Source organism: Electrophorus electricus, chromosome 9 (assembly GCF_013358815.1).
Source record: "Electrophorus electricus isolate fEleEle1 chromosome 9, fEleEle1.pri, whole genome shotgun sequence".
NCBI classification, from domain to species: Eukaryota; Metazoa; Chordata; class Actinopteri; order Gymnotiformes; family Gymnotidae; genus Electrophorus; species Electrophorus electricus.
Window position 1 is genome coordinate 9,281,909 of NC_049543.1, and position 22,006 is coordinate 9,303,914.

At 45.4% G+C, this 22,006-nt stretch overlaps 1 protein-coding gene across 1 annotated transcript in view; it reads right to left on the minus strand.

Annotated features, from left to right (window-relative positions):
• Positions 1 to 20,605, minus strand: part of antxr2a (ANTXR cell adhesion molecule 2a) — a 38,732-nt gene extending 18,127 nt beyond the window's left edge. The window contains exons 1-16 of the mRNA XM_027029094.2: positions 20,128 to 20,605; positions 18,815 to 18,886; positions 16,656 to 16,727; positions 16,241 to 16,322; positions 15,608 to 15,712; positions 15,427 to 15,495; positions 14,558 to 14,638; positions 12,489 to 12,549; positions 12,275 to 12,370; positions 11,532 to 11,601; positions 7,702 to 7,780; positions 7,514 to 7,609; positions 4,561 to 4,605; positions 4,339 to 4,434; positions 3,174 to 3,341; positions 2,980 to 3,060 (exon numbers count right to left, since the gene is read on the minus strand). Of these exons, the coding sequence (XP_026884895.2) occupies positions 2,980 to 3,060; positions 3,174 to 3,341; positions 4,339 to 4,434; positions 4,561 to 4,605; positions 7,514 to 7,609; positions 7,702 to 7,780; positions 11,532 to 11,601; positions 12,275 to 12,370; positions 12,489 to 12,549; positions 14,558 to 14,638; positions 15,427 to 15,495; positions 15,608 to 15,712; positions 16,241 to 16,322; positions 16,656 to 16,727; positions 18,815 to 18,886; positions 20,128 to 20,267 (1,413 nt within the window). The 5' untranslated portion in view covers positions 20,268 to 20,605. The remainder of the gene's footprint in view (positions 1 to 2,979; positions 3,061 to 3,173; positions 3,342 to 4,338; positions 4,435 to 4,560; positions 4,606 to 7,513; positions 7,610 to 7,701; positions 7,781 to 11,531; positions 11,602 to 12,274; positions 12,371 to 12,488; positions 12,550 to 14,557; positions 14,639 to 15,426; positions 15,496 to 15,607; positions 15,713 to 16,240; positions 16,323 to 16,655; positions 16,728 to 18,814; positions 18,887 to 20,127) is intronic.
• Positions 20,606 to 22,006: the final 1,401 nt, after the last annotated feature.

The window sequence follows — 22,006 nt, forward strand, 5'->3', positions numbered from 1 at the left end:
TCTTTCCCTGTGCCAGCGCTGCCTCCCTCGGTGTCTCCACCTCCCCCCCCCCCCCAACCCTTCCAGTCCACCCCCTCCTCCGACGGCATTCCTCAAGAGTGGGGCCCTGTCGTGCTGCCTGCTGCTTAATTAAAACGTTCCCTCCGTGCTGTTTACGTGACCGGCGGCTGTTAAATTAAGACGCCGCCACTCAGAGGTTTGCCCCCGCCCACTGCCACGGGAGAACGAGGCCTCACAGCCCACGCGATTACGTTTGTCCCTGGCCGGAGGTCCCGCTGTTTAAAAATGCACTCCACCTTGTTGTGGCACTTCCTTAGGAAGCTAGCAGCCATCGTGAATTAATACGGCATGCGTTCTACAGGGACTGACTTTAATGGGGTTTAATATATGCGGAGGCAATGCTAAAGTGACGTTATTTGTCTTGCACAAGGGCAGAATGTTGTTTTGGGGTGGGGCGGGGCGCTCTGTCCAATGAATGCATTCATTTACTCCCTTTTCATCTGCACAACATGAACCAAGGAACTATATATGTCTGCGCAAGTAAAGAGGGGAAGCAGAAGCTTCATTTCCTCATTTGTGATAACCTGCTGAGCTCCTTCTTTGAATAAGAAAACAACCCAAACATTTCTACAGACATTTTTGGTATTATCTCCATGCTCTGTCCACAGTACCTCACACAGTACCGGTCTCCATACCCAACGAGAAGCTCAAACGTGACTGTGCCAACACGCTGCATGCACGCGCGCTAGCACGCACATGCAGCCTAAAATTAGCCACCCTCTTGACTTTGTGTGTCTTGACTTTGCTGCGGCGCAGCAGATCGGCGGGGTTAATTTATGTTAATGTATCATTTATAAAGGGGCTTGTTAGTGTGTGTGTGTGTGTGTGTGTGTGTGTGTTTTTTGTTTTTTTTCGCGGGCTGCTGCTTTGTAAATCGACAGCGGGGCCCCGGTGAGGAGGGTAGTTGGGTGTGGGCAGAGGCGGTGGTGCGGATGCTCAGAAGGCGCTCCCTGCCCGTGATAGGGCCGGGCCTCACCGCCGCGCCACGCCCCCCCACTTCCCCCTACCTGCTCGTCCCCGCCGCTTTTTCTAGGAAAACTTGACGGCAGATGTTGTGCCGCTAAGTTGGCTCTGAAGTGCCTCTCCAGCTCCCCGGTCTCCCCCGACAACAGAGTCAGACCGCATCAGATCTCTTTATTTGTGCCTGAGGCGAGCTCGGCAGTGCAGCTGTGTCCACCCCCGCGCGCTTACCTTTGGTGTTGAAGCCCCTCGGGCAGTAAATGTGAGACCAGAAAGGGTTTGGGCTGCCTCGAAAAAACCTACATCTGCTGACAATCCAGCAGTCTGGCTGCAGGCGGAGTCGAGGGGAGGGGGGGGGGGTGTGCTGTGGGTGCAGAGGCGCTATGAGGGGGGGAGGGGGGATACCCCAGGGTCTGGGAGCTGAACAGATGTCTGCGACAACCTGCTTCCTTACACCTGAACGTGTCCTTGTAACCCCGCAATCCGTCGCTGAAAAATTCATGACCCTGGGGGGTTGCTGTCGGCCATCAAAGCCCCGAGCTCTCTCCGGCAGAGCGCACATAGGCCCGCCCTGGCTCTGACGAGGGGCTCCTCAGGCTTTGATAGCTGGTGCCTGGGCCCCGCGCACCTGATCGAGAGCTTGGAAGTTGGCGCACTTGAGCTGTGGTCTGACTAAAGAGCGCCAGAGACCTGCTCGGAGTCTTTCAATGGCTGTGGTCCCTCGCCACCCACTACCCCGCGCACACCCTCCCCTCAGAGTTACTGCATTTTCATTACTTTGTTTTGAGGGGGAAAAAAAATCATCTCAGCCTTGCAGAACATGTGGCTCGAGCATGACTGGAATATCACCGACAATTACAAAAACAGTTAACAGGGATGATGGAGGGTGATATTTGGACAGGAATCCCCGGGGACTTGCGGGACGCAAAGGACTAACGTTTGCAGGAACAACAGAGAAAGCGCATCCTGTCCCATGGGACAGGACAGGAAGAGGGGTAGAAACCAACAGGAGCGGACAGAGGGGGAATTTTAAATTCAGTATGCAAGATTGAGCAAGAAAAAAAAACAAAAACAAAAAAAATAAACACAAAATTACTACTGAGCAGTCCCGTGTCCAGAGAGAATGCTTTGGCAAGGCTCATAGCTCAGCACTGAATGACCTTTACTGGAACTTTACCAAGGCTGTCTGTGTCTGAAATATTCCGAGTACAGAGTACAGCCCTACGCAACAGTCCTAGCTATCAGCAGTTTCCCAGTGACAGTTTCACTCCGAAACTGAGGACAGCCAGTCTGAAAGACTGCACTATGTACATGTGAAACAAGAAACAAGTCTTACACCACCACCACCCCCAACCCGCTTATAATGGAGAGTAAAAGGAAACGTATCCACACTGGATGAATGTCAAGGACAGATTTCTTCATACCTCCCTCCTGTAGCAGGCTGACCTTCCTGTATTAAGATAAATTCTCACACAGCCCAGCTGTCAAAGGACACGGCTCACTGATAAGTGGCATATCGAGTAAGTGGTTCGGAAAAGGGACAGGACAGGGCGCTCTGTTCCCAAGTTGAGCGGTGGCCATGGCGGCCGCAGGTCTAGGTTTGTTTATGCCATTCAGCTGACTACAGTACAACAGTCTGCCATATATGGCTGTGGCTGTCACATCCAGCTCTGACTGCTGGCAGCTGTCTGGTGTGCTGCGGTACATGCACAAAGACACACGCGCACGCACGCGCGCGCGCGCACACACACCCACACACACACACACACACACACACACACAAAATTTCCTGTGGTTCCTGTGGCCTTAAACCCCCCCACAAAAAACAAACCAAAACCCCCCCCACAAAAAAAAACCCTACTCTCTGCTTGTCCCAAAACTTCAGAACTACAGTTCTACTACCAAGATTCTCTTCTGATCATACTTGTAGCTCGACCTTGCCGGGTTTCCGTGGCCTACCTTGTCTGCCGCCGTTGGCCGCATGAGGGAAACACGATCATACTGTCTGCGCAGCAGGGCCCACAGCGCATCGAGGCGGCCCTGCAAAGCCCAGGAACAGTTTGCCAATTTACTGAGTGCACTCGTATAGAGCATGTGGGTTTGAGGTCCACAGAGGCCACTGAAATGCACCATGGTGTAGGCCAGCATCTCACCTTGATCGGAGTGTACCATTTTGTCTCGGGGTGGTGGTAGGTGGGGGCTGGCGCGGCGGGATTTCTGATCATGGACTCCTCCACCTCCTCAGGCACCGACACTACGGCGTTCTTGGCCTTCTCCAGCCTGGCGCCCTCCTCCGTGGAGCCTTTCTCTCCCCAGCGCACCTAGACATCAGGATGAGTGAGTTCTCTTATTTGTTTGGGGGAGGGGGAAGGGGTTTGCTGCCTCACCCGAATAACCAGCATTTCGCTAAATGGCCACGGTGACCACGCATCCCCCTCCGCATGGCAGCTTTTGGCTGCTTTGCCCTCACCACCCTGACGCCTTTAATGCAGATTCACCGCATGCGTCGGCCTTGGCAAACCCTGCCACACGTAACCGAGGATGGAGGTTTAATTCGCGCGCCACGCTTCGGGCCGAGGGTTAAACTGCTATGATGCAGAACAGCTTCTCTGCATCAGCTGTGGCTACCCTGGGTCGGTTGGAGAGGGCTTAGAAGAAGAAGAAGAAGAAGATGAAGAAGGAGGAGGAGGTGAAAACTGTCAATGAATAAAACATCCCTCTTGCCGCAGGTCTCCCTAGCTGCTTGTCAGCGTGGGCTTTAAGCGGAAAGAAAGAGGACAGGTTGATCTTAGGAGCACCTCTCTGCACGTCCACAGAGGAAGCCTTAGAAATGGAGATTTGGCTGTCTGGGTCAATAAAAGCTCTGAGCAGGGGGTGGGGTTGGGGGACTGTTGCAGCTCATGCTCCATCACGGGGCTCCTGGGAAAATTCGGAGGCGAGGTTTCCCTGAGGTTTGGTGCAGAGCCGCTGTTCCTCCCTCCCCCTCCGTGGACGTCGGCAGCGGCTGAACGATCAGCGAGCTGGAGGGAGCCCGCTGCCTCAGAGGGCGGTGGTCAGGGCGACAAGACTTGTTCACGGGACATGGCAGGCTAACGACAGCCCCTTTCTCTTCCTGACACAAGTGCACGCCCATGACCTTCTAAACGTGCAGACACTTGACTCTCTGAGGGATAACTCCGGGATCCCACCGAAAGTAGGCATGATAATATTTGGCACTACCAACATAGTCAAAACCTATTAAATTAAAGCACTAGAATAGACTACAGCGATCTGAGTGCGTTTGAGTGTTTGAGCGCATAGGAGAGTTTGAGTTTTGACCTCCATGCGTTTGATCCCGCCCGCTCCTCTTCCTCCATAATAAGACGCATCCACGGTTGGCCATTTCTTCTTGGGCAGAGGGTCCTCTGGGGGTGTCTGCAAATCGAGAAGTTTAGCATCCGTCACACAATACACACTTGACAACACAATGAAGTCAACTCACCTCCATTTCACACATTTGCATCACGTGCATAAACAGAAGAAAATGGTACTTGTACTCACAGAAGGTGGGGGAGGAGGCCTTTCACGGGGTGGATCTTTAATGACCTGGTGTAAAAGAAAAAAACAAACAAACATTTACTCAATTATTTTCTCATGTTGGACACAGCCAGAAATGAAGAAATCAACCATCACGGCTAATGAATATGTTCGGCATGCAGCGGAACTGCTGTTCTTGGTTTCCTGGTGCAGTCTCCAAAGACCAGATTTACTGCTCAACAACTGGAGCATGGCACCTCAGCGTACAGTTGATTATAGGGCTCTGCTTGTAAACCAACATGGCAGGCCCCTGGTGCGAAATAAAGAAAAGCTCGAAATCGACTTGTTGACAGAAGAGTCTTTGGGGGTGAGCGTGGCTGCCCGTTTATCTCTTAATTAATTGGACGAGGTTCAGCGCTCCCAGAGCAATCCCCCCAATCATAAAGTCCTAAGGAGTTAATTAGCTCCGCTGATATGCGGAAGGGAGGCTCGGGCTGTGCTCCAGCCCCCGTCTGGAAGGGGAGCGCTTCACCCCTCCCCGGTGGAAGGAAAGAAGCGCATGTGTGCGCACATGCACATCCTGTCAGGATGAAGGGGTGGGGGGGTGGGGGCTTATGCAGCAATCGTATCATAGTGGTGCATCTGTCATGATAAAACCCGTTTTTTTGGTATGAGCCCAGTGCACGGTACGAGCCCACTCTAGGGCTGAGTGTATGAGCCCACTCTAGGGCTGATAGTAGTGGATACTTGGCAAGGGTGCTCTCAGCAGATGCGATGCACCCAAAGTCCAGCACTGCTCCTGTGCCATAACATTGGACAGCTATGCTGACGTGCAAGAAAGCGTTGGAGAGGTGGACTTCTTACAGCCGAATGGCTGCGCTTGGGCGGGGGTAGACTCGGACCATCAGCCTTTGAGCTTGTACCGACCATTTTTCCACTGCGCAGCATACAGCAGGCTTTGTCAAATCACTCGTCTTAGCAAAATGCTTCATAACCATCACATATAGTTTGAACAGCTGTTTCATTCACATTAAAAACACACAGATACCATTACACCACTGTTGCCATTATAATAATGGAAAATGATCAATTAGAGTTAATTAATTGCTCTTTGACTCATAAATGACTGTTGGCATATCCAGGAACACCTGTCAGTGGGGGCCTGCGTAGCAATAATTAACATATTTTAGGGAGAACCTTTACTGAGTAATTAATCAGCAGATGTATGTTTCCCTGACATATTATGAGGTAAATAAGACATTATACAAATGACACGCTGGGCTGTTAGGTCTTCAAACTACCTGACGGACAGATGTGGCACAGATACGAACCTTCAGAAACACCGTTCAGGATAATAAAGTAGCGCCACAATTAAATACAAAGCCACGCAGTATTTAGCCATCTGACAGTCACCTGAGCAGCTAAGAATCACCACTGGGAGAAAAAATAATAATAAATAAATAAATCGACCAATCAGAGGCAGCCTGGGCAAACTCCCCATATGGCTTTGGGATAATTGTCCAATTGGAGGTTATAGTCTGCTGTTTCTCCCCTCTGCACACCATGTTGTGTCAAGCTGTTTCTTGGCTTAAAGTGATCACAGCTAAATAGCAGGTAGCATATTTGCAAATTAAAACAATGCACTTCCATTAACATGAAATTAACCCATTTGTGTGAAAACATCAATTTAATAATCCAAGAGGCCCCACATTACAGAGACATTTCTAAATAAACAGAGCTGCATAACACAGCTCCTACATTGACAGCAAAAAAAAACCCCAAAATAACCACATTTCCTGTGCTCTCCACTTTTTTAAAAAGGTTGCCTTTACAAAGACTTCACTGGGCTGGAATGCAAATATTAGGACATGACTGAATCAATCAGAATCCCAAAATCAAGTCTAACTCATGACATTCATTACTGACCTCTAATCTGGGCAGTACTGAGCATCCCCAACAAAAGTGTGTGTGTGTGTGTGTGTGTGTGGGGGGGGGGGGGGGGGGGGGTCAGCTTCCGAGTATACGTGCTTGCTGAAAAACCTGGCATGCCAGAGTTTAAATATTAACAAAGCACACATGGCCCTCCTCCTCTGCCGGAGGTCCCTGATGACGGCGGGCGGCAGCTCCTCCACCAAGATGAGCAGGGCCTCTTCCCCACTCGCTGCAGGGGGTTTACATTTTAATGCCTTTGTTGGTTTTCCAAAATATGCTTCCATCTCATCCTGGACGTGCTCCCACCAGGTTCTCTGAGAGAGGTGGGGTGGACTATTGGTTGGGGTGGGCGGCAATGGTTATTGCTGCAGCTCCACTCGCTGGCTTCCAGAAGCAAGCCTCCTTTCTTTTTTTTTTTTTTTTTCTTTTTTTTTAAAGCACCATCTGCATAGGCCTATAGCTCCCTGGCTAAGCCTCTGAAGTGTTGCCGATTTGGGTTTGTGTGAATACACTTTTTGAGGAGTTTCTGTGTATTGCATGAGATATACCTGAAAGCAGCCCATTTGAATAAAGCTCAAGTTGCATGGGAGGGGGGGAGGAAACCACGCTACACAGAAACATGACCTCATCAAAGGATGACCTCATGACTTCATCAAAGGATGTGGTGAAGATTTGTTCGCTGTTTTACTTCCACTTCCCCCACTTGACTATAAACAGCTGAACTGTTGCCTCATGTTTGTGTGAGAAGTGCGCAGAAAACATACCATGTTCAACCTCTCGTCTTGCTAAAACAGGCTGCCTTGTGCTGCAATACTTCCTGCAGGAAAACAACCAGTTCCCATATCTCACTTCAAAACAACGAGCAGCTAAAAGGACCAGTGAGGGAGACAATGGGACAGCCCTTGATAAATGAGAAGATTGCATGTAAAGGAGAAAAAAAAAACAAACTAAAAAGACTTGGGCGGGGAAAGCGTGGTTCTCATGTTTGGTGGGAGATACGGTGGAGGGTGGAAGGTCATGTCCACAGAGGCGGCCCGACACTCACCACGGTGCAGCAGAGAGGCCAGAACCACCACATGGCAGCCAGGGCGAGGAGCAGCAGCAGCACCAGGAACACAATGACCACCGCCTTGCCGTCCGACTGTGCAAAAGGCAGCAGGTCACATGGGTCTTTGGACATTGAAAGTGCTCTGTAGGCGGGGTTTGGCTGGGGGTGGCCAATTTTGAACTTACACAACTGGAGGCGGTGATGGTGAACGGACTCGTGATGTAGGACGTGCCACCGTTCAAGCTGATGAGGACCTCCATTTTCCTGTGGGAATGCAAAGCAGACGCAGAGGTCATGTACGTTACTGTGGAACAGCTCTAGCCAGTCACATCCCCACCCCTAAAGAAAGACAGTACACTGGGATACAATGTAATTACATGGTAATAAAGAGCAGATAAGACATGTTAGACATTCATTTATTTATCTTCATCTTCTACACCACTTAACTCAATTCAGGTTCACCAGCCCTAGACAAAGTGCCAATCCATCGTATGGTACACACAAACATACACACCCACTCACACCAGGCCAATATAGATACACCAATCAGTGGAACACATGAGCCTTTGGAATGTGGGAGGAACCTGGAGCATCTGGTGGAAACCGACACAGGCATAAATGTTCAAACCCCACAGAGCCATCGGCCAGGCCGGGACCCAAAAGAAGCTCACTGTGGCTGCGGGGCAGAAGTGCTAACCAGTGCACCACCATGCTGCCCACGGCACGTTAAACAGCTCATTTAAAAATAAAAACACCGGCTACCTAAACTGCGCGAGAGAAGCAACATACAACCTTGGGTTGGAAAAGTTTCAGGTCTGGTCTGATTTTTAAAAAGCTGGGGAAGGAGGGATTCCTGTCACTTTGCACACGACAACGCCGGAAGGTACTCCCAATTAAGTCGCTAATGATGAACGGCACTGTAATTCCCATATGTCTATTATGCGGGAGACAATTACCATGGGGCTAATGAGAATTCACGACCACGAAATCGACTCGGTGAGTGCCTGAGATCCATCCCAAAACGAGCGTGTGAGTGAAAAGCACAGCCCATGGTGTCCACGTGCAACTGCACAGTGCAGGGGATGTGTGCGCGGGTGCGGGCAAGCTGTGTGTCCTCCTGCTGAATGGGGTCTACAAATGCGAGACTGCGGCCAAGCAGATTACCTCTCAGAACACTAGAGCTCAGAAGACTGCACATTTATTTTCTCTGTTTGTCAGTAATTGCAAATATAACAACTAAAATACCAATTAAAAGAAAAACATTAAATAAAAAAAAAAATAAAAAAACATTTCTAGGTATGGCATTTACATCCATTTTTGAACAGGTTGGTTTTATTCTGGATGTATTCCAGTTCACTGCTTTGCAAGAACCCTTTAAAAGGTTTCCTGCATGTTAACTAGGTGTGTCTCCTGAATGGATGAGCGGAGAGGCTAATTTAGCTGACACAGTCAATACATGCAAATGTTAGGCTGGTTGTTAATCAAACTGGATATCTGGAAACTGAATGGGGGTAGGGGGGTGTGCCAAATTTGTCCATTGCTGAAACGTTGTAGACATATCTTTCCATTTTTTTCCTTTTTGGACATCCATCTTTGTCTTTCTCTGTTTATAGGACCTAAATTCCAAAGAGAAGCTTTAAGCTTCACAGATACATACTTAGAGGAATCTGCCTTTAGTCATCCAAGTGATCCAATCTGCATTTTCATATGGACCAATGCCTAGCACAGCTGGGGCTGCCATAGGTTGTTTTTTTAATTCAAACTGTTTGTTACTTAAAAGCTTTCCTGAGAACTCTAGCTTGTGTCAAATTTCATGCTTCGAAAGTGCAATCTGCATTACCCTTTCCCACAAGGAGCCCATGACAGTTGCGACGTTCTGATAAGAATCAGGCAAGCGAGTCTGCAGAAAGATAGAGCTTCCACACATTCACTTTCCGCAGAGCGCTCCTGTCTCAGGTTTTCAGTACGCCCCGCCCCACCCCAACCCAAACCCCCTTTGAGGGACACAGAAGACTGAAAGAAACAATGAGGGTGGCAGATGCTGAAGAGATAAAAGGTCCCTTAAGCCCCCATGATTGTAGACATAAAGGTCCCCTTGATGATGAAATAGCCATTCAAAGCTTCACAGGAGACTTAGGGAAAATTCTTTAGGTTCGGTTTGAGTCAGAAAGCATGCAGTGATATAGAGTGGAAGTGATGGGATGCTGCTGGACTGCCTGACACTGGTGTCACTATTGGCTTTCAAACTTTCCTTAACTGTGTCAAAATAAATGGTTTGAATTATTAATGAGCTACTTATGCATCAATTGGGCCCGGCAATCTACAACACAGCAACGTACAAGACTGACTGACTGAGCTCTGGAAACACGTCATGGTCCTCAGGGAAGTTTCTGCAAGCCAAAAAATGCAGTGGAACATCATGTCAGTAGTCTAAGCAGGCAGAGAGGTTCACAACAAACTGATAATATTTCTTGAAAAGAATTATGACAAAGCACAGTCAGGTACAGCAAAAACAAAAGTCAGAACTTGTAATTATTGTTGCCGAGGTTCTTGCATTTGTATTTCATTTAAAAGTTAAACATGAACAACTCAAAATAACAAGTATTTTGTTCCAGAATCATACTGATCCACCAACCTGGAATGAAAAAAGGGGAGCCAAGGGGAAGTGGAGGGGTTTGTTTGTTTGTGGCACCTATTTTAGCACTCTCATCTATTTCAGCAATGTCACAGACAGATGATTATAGAGGATTCTAACCCTAACCCCCCCCATCCCCTTTGCACAGATAAGGACACTGCACTGATAGCACCCAGCCAACTCGCCACCCGCCCACACAGAGGGGTGGGGCTAGTCCATCGTAACCGGACAGCTGCCAGATGCGCCTTGTCCGGACACTGCGGCAGCTGTCGCTACGGACAGTAGGCCCTGTCATGCTGAACAGGCAGGGATGAGAGAGGTTAGGAGAGACATGGCATGGTCTCGGAGAGACGTGGCATGGTCTCGGAGAGACTTGCTTCCCGGACCCAGACAACATGCAGGTGGCGCGGTATGCCAGCTGTCAGAGGCATGGTGAATCATTTGAAAGAGTGCGGAAGAAAAAGGGAATCGCTGCATCCGTATGCACTCATCCTTTTGAAAGCCCTCCGCCACATGTGTCTACCCAGCACCCTTGGCAGCTAACTGTTTAATGGGTTGCAGTCGCCAGCCAAGACTTAATTAAGCAAGCTCTTTCAATAGCGTTTGCATACTGGGGTTGAAACATGCTGCGCTGTAGGCACAAAACTCACCATGAGCTCATGGAAGGCACAAGACTCACCATGAGCTCACGGAAACTGCAGGGCTGCATTTATAACATGGCACTCCCACCGACTGGCATACCGTTTTGCTTGCAGTACTTTCAAGATGAAACCCTGAAGGGGTAATGGACAGCCTTTTATTTGTCATCTTTTAGAACATTTTGTTTGTGGGAATACTGAATTCATCCTTTTAATCAATTACTGGGATTTTTGTTCACTCTTATTTAAGGGACAGGAAAAAAAACTCTTTAGAAACTTACTAAAGCGAATTTAAAGAGTATAAATAAATATAAATAGTAAACGCATCACCACTTCCCAGTCATCTTGCACTGAGCAGCTCTGCCAAGCCTGGCCTACTGCCGTGTGCCCTTCCTAGGAGGTGACCTTCTCCACTGCTCACACTTGACTCTTCTGCATTAACTCAAAGTGCTTAAGTGCACAGCAAAAATAGAATTTGGGTTCTTGCGATTTGGACATTTCTCAGCAGCTTAAAAGAATGATTGCTGCAACATATTAACTTGGGCCCTTCAACAGCATTATGATGGTAGATGCAGTGTGATGGACGAAAATGATTTGTTTGTTCCAGAGCTCTGGAGTGGTTGAGCTCAACAGCTAAGAATGATGCTCCCATGACACAAACACAACACAGCTCAAGAACTAATGCTCACGCCCCCACAACACACACACATACTTCTACAGCCCCCCCCTTCTGAACACTCACTGTCCAGCGTATTGCAGTACTGGGGCGGGACACAGCACATAGTTGTCTCTCACTGTGGTTGGCTTCTCATCTGGAAAATAAAGGGAGAGGAAGCGTGTGAGCGGTGAGCACCACACTACACCTCTGGACGAGCTGCAGAAGAACCTCCGTTGCAGATGTACAACGATCCACCATTTGTCCCAGAGCAGGGGTGTATTGGGGCTGCCGACATGTGCACCGCAGTTGGGAAACGAAGGTTGAGGAATGTGACGCGGTCTGTTTTGGGCAGTTTGAAACTAAACTGTGTCACCAGTGTGGTGCAGGGTTTCCAAAGTGAAGCAATGCGATCCCTGTCTGGATGCATTTATAAAAATATGACTGTGATGCACTCATTCCATCTTCCTCTAAGATCTAATGATCATGCGGTCATAATAAACGGCATTATTCAGCAGTAGATGTTACATATAAAAGCAAACAAAGTAGCCAAATCTGAGACGTATTTGGAAGATGTGGTTATAACTGACCGCCATAACTCTTTCCCAAACTCTTAACGTAAACAGAGACTTCGAACGTCAGCTCGTGTCTGTGATGCAACAGTAAAATACCACTTTGAAGAAATGAAATGAGTATGGTTAACTGTTAAAACCAAATCGTGCATCCTGTTTATGATTCTTCCTGTTCTGCACCGCTCAGTAACGCAGGCCCGTGGCCATACGTGCAGATGTGCAGGGAGGAGGAGGGGGACTGGGCCCAACTGTACTCACTGTAGGCTTTGCCGTCCACCATGAAGCTGCAGAGCACGCCCTCTCTGGCTCTCCCCAGCGTGAACCCGTTGCCTCTCAGGACTATGTCAAAGGTCTCTGTGGTTTGTAAAGCAGATGAGGACATAATGAGAAGCAAGCCTGGGCACCGACCCAGCAAAGCAGTCACTCTCCCGCTCACTCACACACACACAAACACACACACAAACGTGCTCACCATTCACGCAGACGCTGGGCGGCTGCACCGTTAGGATCTCCGTGCACGACTGCTTGAGGATCTGCGGAGCAAGAACGGCGAGTGTGACGTCCTGCCATCAGTGTCAATAAATATGCGCTACCATTTATTCTGCACTGTGCTTTTCCTTCCTCCACAACATGCCTGATGGGCATTTTGCATCGCATCTGAATCAATGAGAAGGCTGTCACAGCCGGCGGCGCGCTGGACAGCACTACGTCGGCCGTTATGGGAAAATTATGCGCCGCCTCTCGGTCCTCCTCCGTTCTATTAAAGCCTCCCGGCTGGCATTATCATATAAAACGGCCCGTGTGGGCCTACGGCCGACACTCCCATCACCCATATAAACCAGCAGAGGCCAAACTATGCAAATCTCCATACACAAGCAGCAAAAAGGCGATATTAACGAAAATGTATGGCGCCTGGAGTTGGCGGCGCTGGAGATGAGTCTTCGGGCTGAAGTGCTGGGGCTGACGAAGAGGGATTGATTAAACACGACATATGATAAACAATGCCACCGTTACAGGAGGGCAGTAAACATCGTCTTGTTCTGGGGTGGGGGGGGTCGGGGTTGGGTGTGTTCCCTGAAGGTAGTGCGGTGACGCCATCATCGCATGGGATGCTGCGTACATTTCCCGCGCCAGACAGGTGTACGGGTTTAGATGTGGACGACGGAATTAAGCTGCTTTTGTTCACTTAATGAGGCAACGTTTTCAAAGGCAACAGCATCTAAATATGCACCGACGCCGATGATAAGACATTATTGTGTCTGAGGCTGTAAGTGCCTTCTAAGAGACTTTTCTCACTTTTACGACAGGGGACTTTAACTGAGACAGATGAATGCGATCAATATGATAACTGGGTAGTGGTCATATTCACATACACCATTACAGAGCACCGCGGAAGAGGGAAGAGCAAGAAAGCATGAACTGCTCGAGCAACTGGGACGAGTTGAATATAATGAAAAGGGGGGGGGGGGGGTTTTTGGTGCATTTCGTTTGCGGTTTTATTTTTGCAGAAATCTCTCTCAAATCTACCATAGGCCCTTGATGCGAAGCTGCACAGATGATCTCAAATCCTGGAAATCTGAGCAGGGAGCAACACGGGGCCAACTAGCCCAGCCTTCAGGATTACTAATCACTGGAGAATGCCTATGTTTTGCTAGGCCCGAATCTCCATTTGGCCAAACAGACTTAGTCAGTAATTAGATGATAGAAGCTTTTTAAATATATTATTTTCACTCTTCTCTGGACAAAAACACATTTGCCCAAAACATATTTCACTGTGTCATGAGAAAATGCTCCCTTGTTCATTGTGCATTTTGGATGATGGACAAATAATTGTGAAATTGACCTCTGTGGAGACACTGTACAACGTGCACCACAGAGAGGGGGGTGGGGCTACACCCTACTGCTCAGTGCTAACACCAAGACAGAGAGCACAGGTCATTCTGAGGGGGTTATGGAGTTTGTCCAAAATCACGTATTAACTCTTTTGGAAACGGCATCTGAAATTTTGCTGGGGAGGAAATATCCAGAGTAGATAATGTGGTAGGATGTGTTAGGCTTTTTTTTTTTTTGCTATTGTTAAATGTTGTTCCTGGTCTGGCCAAGGCCAGTCGGCCTAGAAGAGTTATTATCACTCACTGACTGACTCCAGTTTGTTGAAGCATGCATCCACAGTCGGCACATCCATACAGTAGCTAGCTAGATACCCAAGCAGCATGCTCAAATTAGATAGTGGTGGGGATTGAACTACATGCCTTTTTGCCTATGAAGAGTAATCACTGTTTTCCCATTAATTGTGTAATTAGGTAAGTAATGATTATTTTCACTAATGGTAGCTGGTGGCTTTGGTAGAGCCTAAACAGTTTGCTGGTGTGTAATATACTAAACAACACTGATGAAGACGAGATTACAGCCATCATTAATCTAATGACAAGTTACATTTTGCTTGCCCTGCATCTTGCTAACCATTTCACAGGCTCAAACTAAAAATGACAATGTTAATTACAGCTACATAAAACACATAAAATGCACAGAATGGCTTACTGAATTAACAATTCCTTTGAGTGCCTGGAAACCATCTTTGACTGGGAACACTTGTGCTTCGGTATCAGCTACTTGAGCCAGCTGTTGGAAAACACAAAGTTAGGTGAAGTAAATACACACACACACACACACACACACACACAGCATGGCAATTTCCTTTCCTGTATCTCTGTCCTTCTTCACTTCACACACATGAAGAGCAACAATTGCTTAAGGAAGCTGGTACTCGGCAAAACCCACGGCTCATTATTAACCTTTTTTTTTTTTTTTACTTTACTGAGAGTATACAGCAAAAATGTCTCATCAAAGTCAAATGGAGAGCTTCTGGAACTCGCAAATCTATAATTTTGATATGGCTATGATGAGTTTGTATTTAGCGGTTGCTGTTGCTTGTTTTGAGAACAGATCTTGCAAGTGCTACAGCCTCTCTGCAAGGAAGTCTCCAAGACTGTGCAGGCACAATATGCAATGTGTGTTTGGTAGTTGTGAAACCACAGCGAAAGTAGGTGACAGCACTGCTAATGCTATAGAGTTGTTTTACCTATCTAAGACGGAAGGCATTGTGCATCAGACATTTTTAAATTTAACAATGCCGTGATAATGCTGAAATAAACACTGAAAACCATGATAGGGTTTGGTCATGGTAGAAATTTTGCTAGTACTACCACAAGAACATTCAAGCATTTTTCAGCCCCACCTTTATCTACCAGATCTGTGACTTGGGTAAAAATGTTGGGGCATTTCTTTAAATACAAGATGTGCACTTTTATATGTAAACGTTGACAATCATCATGCATTACACAGATCCATTCTATTCCAGAATAATAAACCATGGCTAGACCTCATGGAAAAGGCACTAGTTCATTCACCTGATCCTTATCAAAGTCCTTGATGCCGACACAATACACTCGAGCCCCATATTTTCTTGCTGTGTCTGCCTACAAAAAAAAACAAAAACAAAAAAACAAACGAATGCTCATTAAAACCACACCACCTGGGCTCAGGTCGCCAAGCGTTCAGCCGCAGCAGTGATACAAAACGGCCACTCACCTCTTTCACAGTGAGGTCATGCACATAAGGCCCAAGCTTCCCGTCTGTCAAGGCGACGATGATGCTTGAGGACTTTTGGGGTTGTGCCTTCATTTGCTGATTTACCTGCAGATGGAAAGGCACAGGGATGCAGTATGTGTGAACACACATGCTCAGTGGGCGCAGTAGGCAGGCCCTCTTCACTCTAAACAACAGACTTTGGAACGAGGATGTCGAATGTGGGTCATTGAGGGCAATTTGTGAAAAAGATAAACACTTGATTATCCCTTATCTGGACCTGGAGTGAAACCAGACAAATGTGATTTATTTTGAAAGCCCAAGAGATTAGTGTTCAGACTCAAATGCAGTTTGAATGAATCAAGTAAAATTGTCTTAAACAAAAAGTTATAATCAATCACAGGAGAATCATAAGATAAATGTGAGTCGTGGCACTGTAATCACATCCTCTACAGTCAAAGACAAGGTGGATTCCATGATTACTCAACTGGCTCGCTTGATAAAACCTCTGTGTCCACTTTTATCAAACAGTTACACTATTCTGCTTCAGCTACAATTACACACATCAGATATTTGGTAAAAGCACAGTATACTAATCTAGCATTCATTAGCATAGAAAGTAAAATACTCATTTACCATAACAATCCCTTCATGCATATATGTTTCACCTGCAGGTTTGACTTCACTCAGTGACTTCAGTCCAGATTGTATCAAGCTTCTGTAATTAATATACAAAAGATTGTAGCATGTAGGAAAAGGCAAAAAGTACTGTAAAATACTACCTGAAATAAATGTGTAATAACAGTTTGCTAGCATTATATATATATATATATATATATATATATATATATATATATATATATATATATATATATATATATATATATATATATATATAAAAAATGAAACCCAGGTGAGTTATAGTTAAGTACCTTGTGTATTTCACTGTAATTTTTTCAGACACACAAATATACATGTTCTTTAAAATATTGAGATATATATATATATATATATTATTTTTTTGGAAGCACTAAGACCAGTGGTACTGTACCTGTCTCCAGTTAATGGCAAAATGATCTCTGCTCTTGAGGAAAAAACAATGAAGGAGACCTTCATATTCCGGCTAAAATGGAAAATAAACATTACAATTACTAATTTGCAGAGACTAAACTTTGTGTCCAGCAGTGGTTCCCAAAGATTCTCTGCAGTGACCCCCTTTTGTAGAGCTCCCCCGACTCTGATGCACAGGTACGCCACAGACGTACACGTCTACCCTAACCAACCACCCACTCACCCCCATTTTGGAAACCTCTGGTGTACAGCACTTCAAATTAAAAAGAAAGCCCACCAAGTACATAGACATCATCTAAATCACACGCCTAAAAATCTGGTCGCTACAGATTCCACACCCTCACATTAGCTACGAGTCAGATATGATGATAAACTGGCCAACCAGTCATATGTGCACGACCAATGATTACAAAACCTCAGTTCAGATCTGAAAACTGATACAGTGACACTCATACACTGATAGACACTGATATGCATATTGTACTTTCCTTACATTAAGTAGCATTTAATAAATGATTGATTTATTAATTAGTCGGCCTAAAAACAGCATGCTGACAGACATTTTCTATAAAGCGACACTTGAGGACAGCTTGAGATTCTATGAGTGTCTCCTGTAAACAACAGAGTTAGTCTATGAGTAAGATGTGCAGTATGGTCACCAAATAAAGCATGTGACTTGTTTGTAAGAATTCCCTGCTGTGAGAAGGAAGGAAGTGATTAATTAAAATACATACAGGAAGCAGGTCGCCCTCAGCATGACTCATCCTATACACAGCACTACATCCTGTCCCTGGTTACATTTTTATACCTGTCACCTAAGAATACGGAATTTACAAAACCCACACATGGCTTAATGCTACAATAATATAGTATAATAAATGCCCCTTTATTCATTTTATGTATTATAGTTCTCTTAAGTCGAAAGCCGTAGATAGGGATGACACTTGCATACATGAACCACAAAAATACCCCTGCAAATTAACATGCAAATTGGTTGTGTGTTTTGGTACTGTAGCTTTCCTTGCTTCTTGCATACAGATAATCAATTAGACTGAAATATATCTCAGTCAAGCAGTTGGTCTTTGGCGCGACCTTCTGTCACAAAAGCTGAAGCAGGTTGGGTTCCTGGCCTCCCAGCAAGTCAGGTCTCAGGACTCTGAACATAAGGAGAGGTGCTGCTTTTTCACACTTAGACGACACATCCAACCCGCAATCATATCCCACATGAGACAGTCAGGAAAAAATGCAGCCAAATGTGCACCAGCCAGCCAAAATGTAGTGACAAAAAAAATAAATAAATAAAAAAAAAAATAATCAAGCCATAAATCGATTTCCGCTCTGCAATTTAGGTTTTGCAACAAAGAAATTTTAGAGTGGGCCAGCATCCTGTAACTTAACCAACCGTTTGATCTGCAAAGATAGAATTCTTCTGCAGTGTCACTGGGTTCAGAATTAGGAACACACATCTGTTTGCAATGCAGGATCACTGAGCCCTCTACAGTGTACTGGAGATCTCCATCGGGTCTCCTCCAACCATGATTTAATTAACGTTGGATGCAGCTGGTCCGTCCGCCGCCGAACAAAAGGCCCGGGAAATGGCAAGAGAGAGCAAGTGCAGGAAGGGGGCCAGCAGATTCCACATGGCGCAACAGAAGAGCGTCAAAGTCAACAGCAGACCGCGCTGGTCTTCCCGCGCGCCATGTCTTAAAGCACACTCGCTCCTTCTTCTCCCATTATGTGTGAGGGATAAGTGTGGCGTTGGAAGGTTTCAGTGCAAATGGCCATTCTCACAGCCCAGAAGACTGAGCCTCCCTGCCACCCACTCCCACCTGCTCCGTTTGCTATTTTCTCAAGCAGACTGCTTTCTTCTGGCTGGGTCGCTACCGTCTGTACTGGCACATACATTGAGTCAACGTTACATAAGTTCAACATTCATCGGGCCATTTTTTTTGTTTATTCCATGCACACACACCCCCCCATCCAGAATACTTTCCAAGCCGGATGTGTGAAGTTAGCTGAGCCGAATTATGTGTATTGTGTAATGCCTATCCAAGTATAAGCATACATGATGTAAAGAGTAGACAAACTTGCGAGCTTGGCCACTTAACCTCATTATGGAAAGGACAGAACTCTTTTTACCTCACAAATCGGTCTACAAGGTTTTCCACAAACTCATAGATCTTAATCCAGTCAGTCGAAACACTTCCAGATCTGTTTAAAAAAAAAGAGAGAGAGAAAAAGAGAAAATTCAAACTCAATCAGCAAAACAGGACCACAATACAGCTTGGTGCGACTACATGTATACCTAAGGAATATTACTGTTGAGAGTGCAGTGTTCAATGTGGTTATTGTAAGTGTGCTGATTCAGATGCCTTTCAGTTGTGAATAGGTGCTGTCATTATTGTAGGAATATGATATTAGAATCTCAACAGTTGAAGATTCTACAAAGTCAGTACAGTTCAACTCGGGAAGATCCATTATTAAGTAAGTAAATAAATAAAAGAAAAGAAACACACTATACATTTACAGTACACATAATATGAGCAGTTCAAATCAAATAACATCGGTAGTGGACATCTCAGTTTTGAGTCTAGGTTAATGTGTAAGCCCTATCTTAAGTAGGCCTAAGTAAAGAGTGTAAAATGTGTCCTTGATCTAATGGCTACAAGGTAATTGAACTAATAATTACAGTCCACTGTATGTGCTGAGAACATAAAATACAAGAGTTAGATCGTTAGAAAATCATCTTTTATGCATTTCCTTCTCCGTTGTCCTGTCCAAGGTCAATGAGCGTATTCAAGAGCTGAGGGTAATAGTACTTCTAGGCCCACTCTGTATAAGGAATGTCAAAGGAGCTCTTTAAATGCCAGAAATATAGAGACCATCAGGGCGATGCTCTAAGGAAAGTGACGTTTAAGTTTGTCTGATAGAATCTGTCCTTTAATCTTGTAATTTTCCTGATGTCAGGGGTGGTGGTCATAAATTAGGCCAACAATCTCAAGTGAGGCCACTTCACAAACCACGAGCTGATCAAAAGCACAACAGGTCAACGATGTTTCTGTTAGCAGAATAAGCCACCCCTCTTCCTGAGGCCTACAGAACGACTTAACACAGTCCATGTAAATGACTGTAACCACACTTTATGCTCAGTATTGTAAAATAAAAACACAGGCATTAGTGAAAAATGAAAAAAATTAAGGCATATGTGCCCTAATACCTATGCAAAGTAAAGCTTGTTTGGCAGGCCTGCATGAGTTAACGTGACGAGGCCAGATACTGATGCAGAGCTGCTCCAAGCTGAAGTAACACTCGGCGTTACCTTTTGTTACTCCACTACTCCTGAACATAATGTAACAACGCAGAAATGCTATCCTAGCTACATAACTTATTTAATACGTTATTAAATAAATAAATAAAAGTACTTCATTATGCGAATGTAGAGAACTACTGACCTGTCCAATACAAAGTAGAGGTCATATGCTCCATGGCAATCCGGAGTCTCTGCCTTGCAAGATGAAACAAAACCGAGAACTAAAATCGCCGTAACTGCCACGGTGAAATGATTCTTTACGTCGAAAGTTTTTTTTGACATAGTTAAACTATGACCGTTGCTGCATCACTAGGAAGATCACATATAAATAAGTACACTACGTGGAAAACAAAGACTTCTATCAAACGGCTGAGTCGGTTAACTGCCAAGGAAGGACGACTACGCGTTTCGCAGTCTTGCGCGACATGTCCAAGTATTTGAAGTAAAGTTAAAACTCCTTCCTGTATAAGAATACGGTTAGCGACGTCACCGTTGCTATTTCTTCACGTTTCCGTTTTACATCACCCTTAAGTTAACGCGTTTTGTCCTGTTTCATCGTCTGTTTTGACGACTTCACGCCCGCCGACAGGAAAAGTAAGGGGGGCAGACCCTCTGTGGAAGTTAACCTGGCTGTAACGAGCATGCGCGTGCAGACACTGGGAGTTTTTGAGGTCGCGCACACCCAACAGCTGTGTGCTTTGGAACGGTTTAGCTCGCTCGCCGCAGATAGAACGGTGGGCAGAAACCGGTGGTTTCGTTCTAAATCGTGACAGTTTAGGATTTGCATCATGCAGTGCTTCTGAAGAATTCTGTATAAACCAACCTTCTCAAAACCTAGCTGTAGTCAGCTCCGATGGAAAATAATAGAATTGCTAATTCGTTACGCTATGCAGTTGTGCAAGCTTTGAATCGTGCTGACGTGAACGTGTGTGTGATCTGAGGTGCGTAAAAAACAACCTCCAGTCTTCCTCCCCAAATCACAGAATTTAGAAAGAGTCGAAAGCGCCAGGGATGTGTATAATATGATGGGAAAGAACACAGTCGATGCCTTTAAAGATAGGCCTTTGTAATTGTAGATCAACAACAACAAAAAGCCTTTATTAACACTAGAGGATGTCAGATGCATAGACTGATATCTACACGGTTTAATAGACAAAAAATCATTCTTGGAAGTACTTCCGTAGTTATCCGAAGTTACCAGTGGCATGTAGGAGTGCCACTTGAGGGGAAAAAAGCAAATCCAGATCCAATTCTTTGTAATAACACTTATTGCCATGACAAAATCTATGCGGTTGGCGTTAATCATGAAAGGAAATTCAATTACGTGATTGTAATGATTGCTTAATGCCATTTGCGCAACTTTTCCAGTTTATACCAGTTGTTGTGAGAGAGTTAATACTTGCTGGCATGTTTAAGAAACAATATGTACCTTTCTAAGTACAGATTATTGTACACCTTCAGGTCGTATAATTTTAGAATAGTAACGTAATTTTGTATAAATTTGATAGATTTTCTTTTAGATGATGATGTTGTTTATGATGATGATGATGATGATGATTTAATATTTCAATTAATCAATGATTGGAAACTTAATTCTATTGTTAGCAGTATACGTTTCAATTGTTGTTTATTAACGTGTGGCTTTCTTTACTGTTTTATCACTCTTCATGGAGAATGTAATGTTTGGCACACTAGAGGTCCACTAGAGTATACACTTATCCCTTGACCATTATTAGTCAATGCAGTGGTTGTCTGCTTGTATCATCAATGCATCATAAATTGGAAATGATCATTAGTTTTGATTATCATTTGGGTCTATTGTTAAAAATGTAACTGTCTGTGATTTCATCCCATTAACTAACTTATCATAAGTGACTCCTTGGTGCTGCATTCGGAATATACAAGGCGTAAAAATGTCATGATTTCAGCTACAAAAAAGTGTGATGCATTTTCAGCAAGAATGTAAATCAAAGACAATCAAATCTTGATAATTACCATACACTGTTAAATACATAATAATC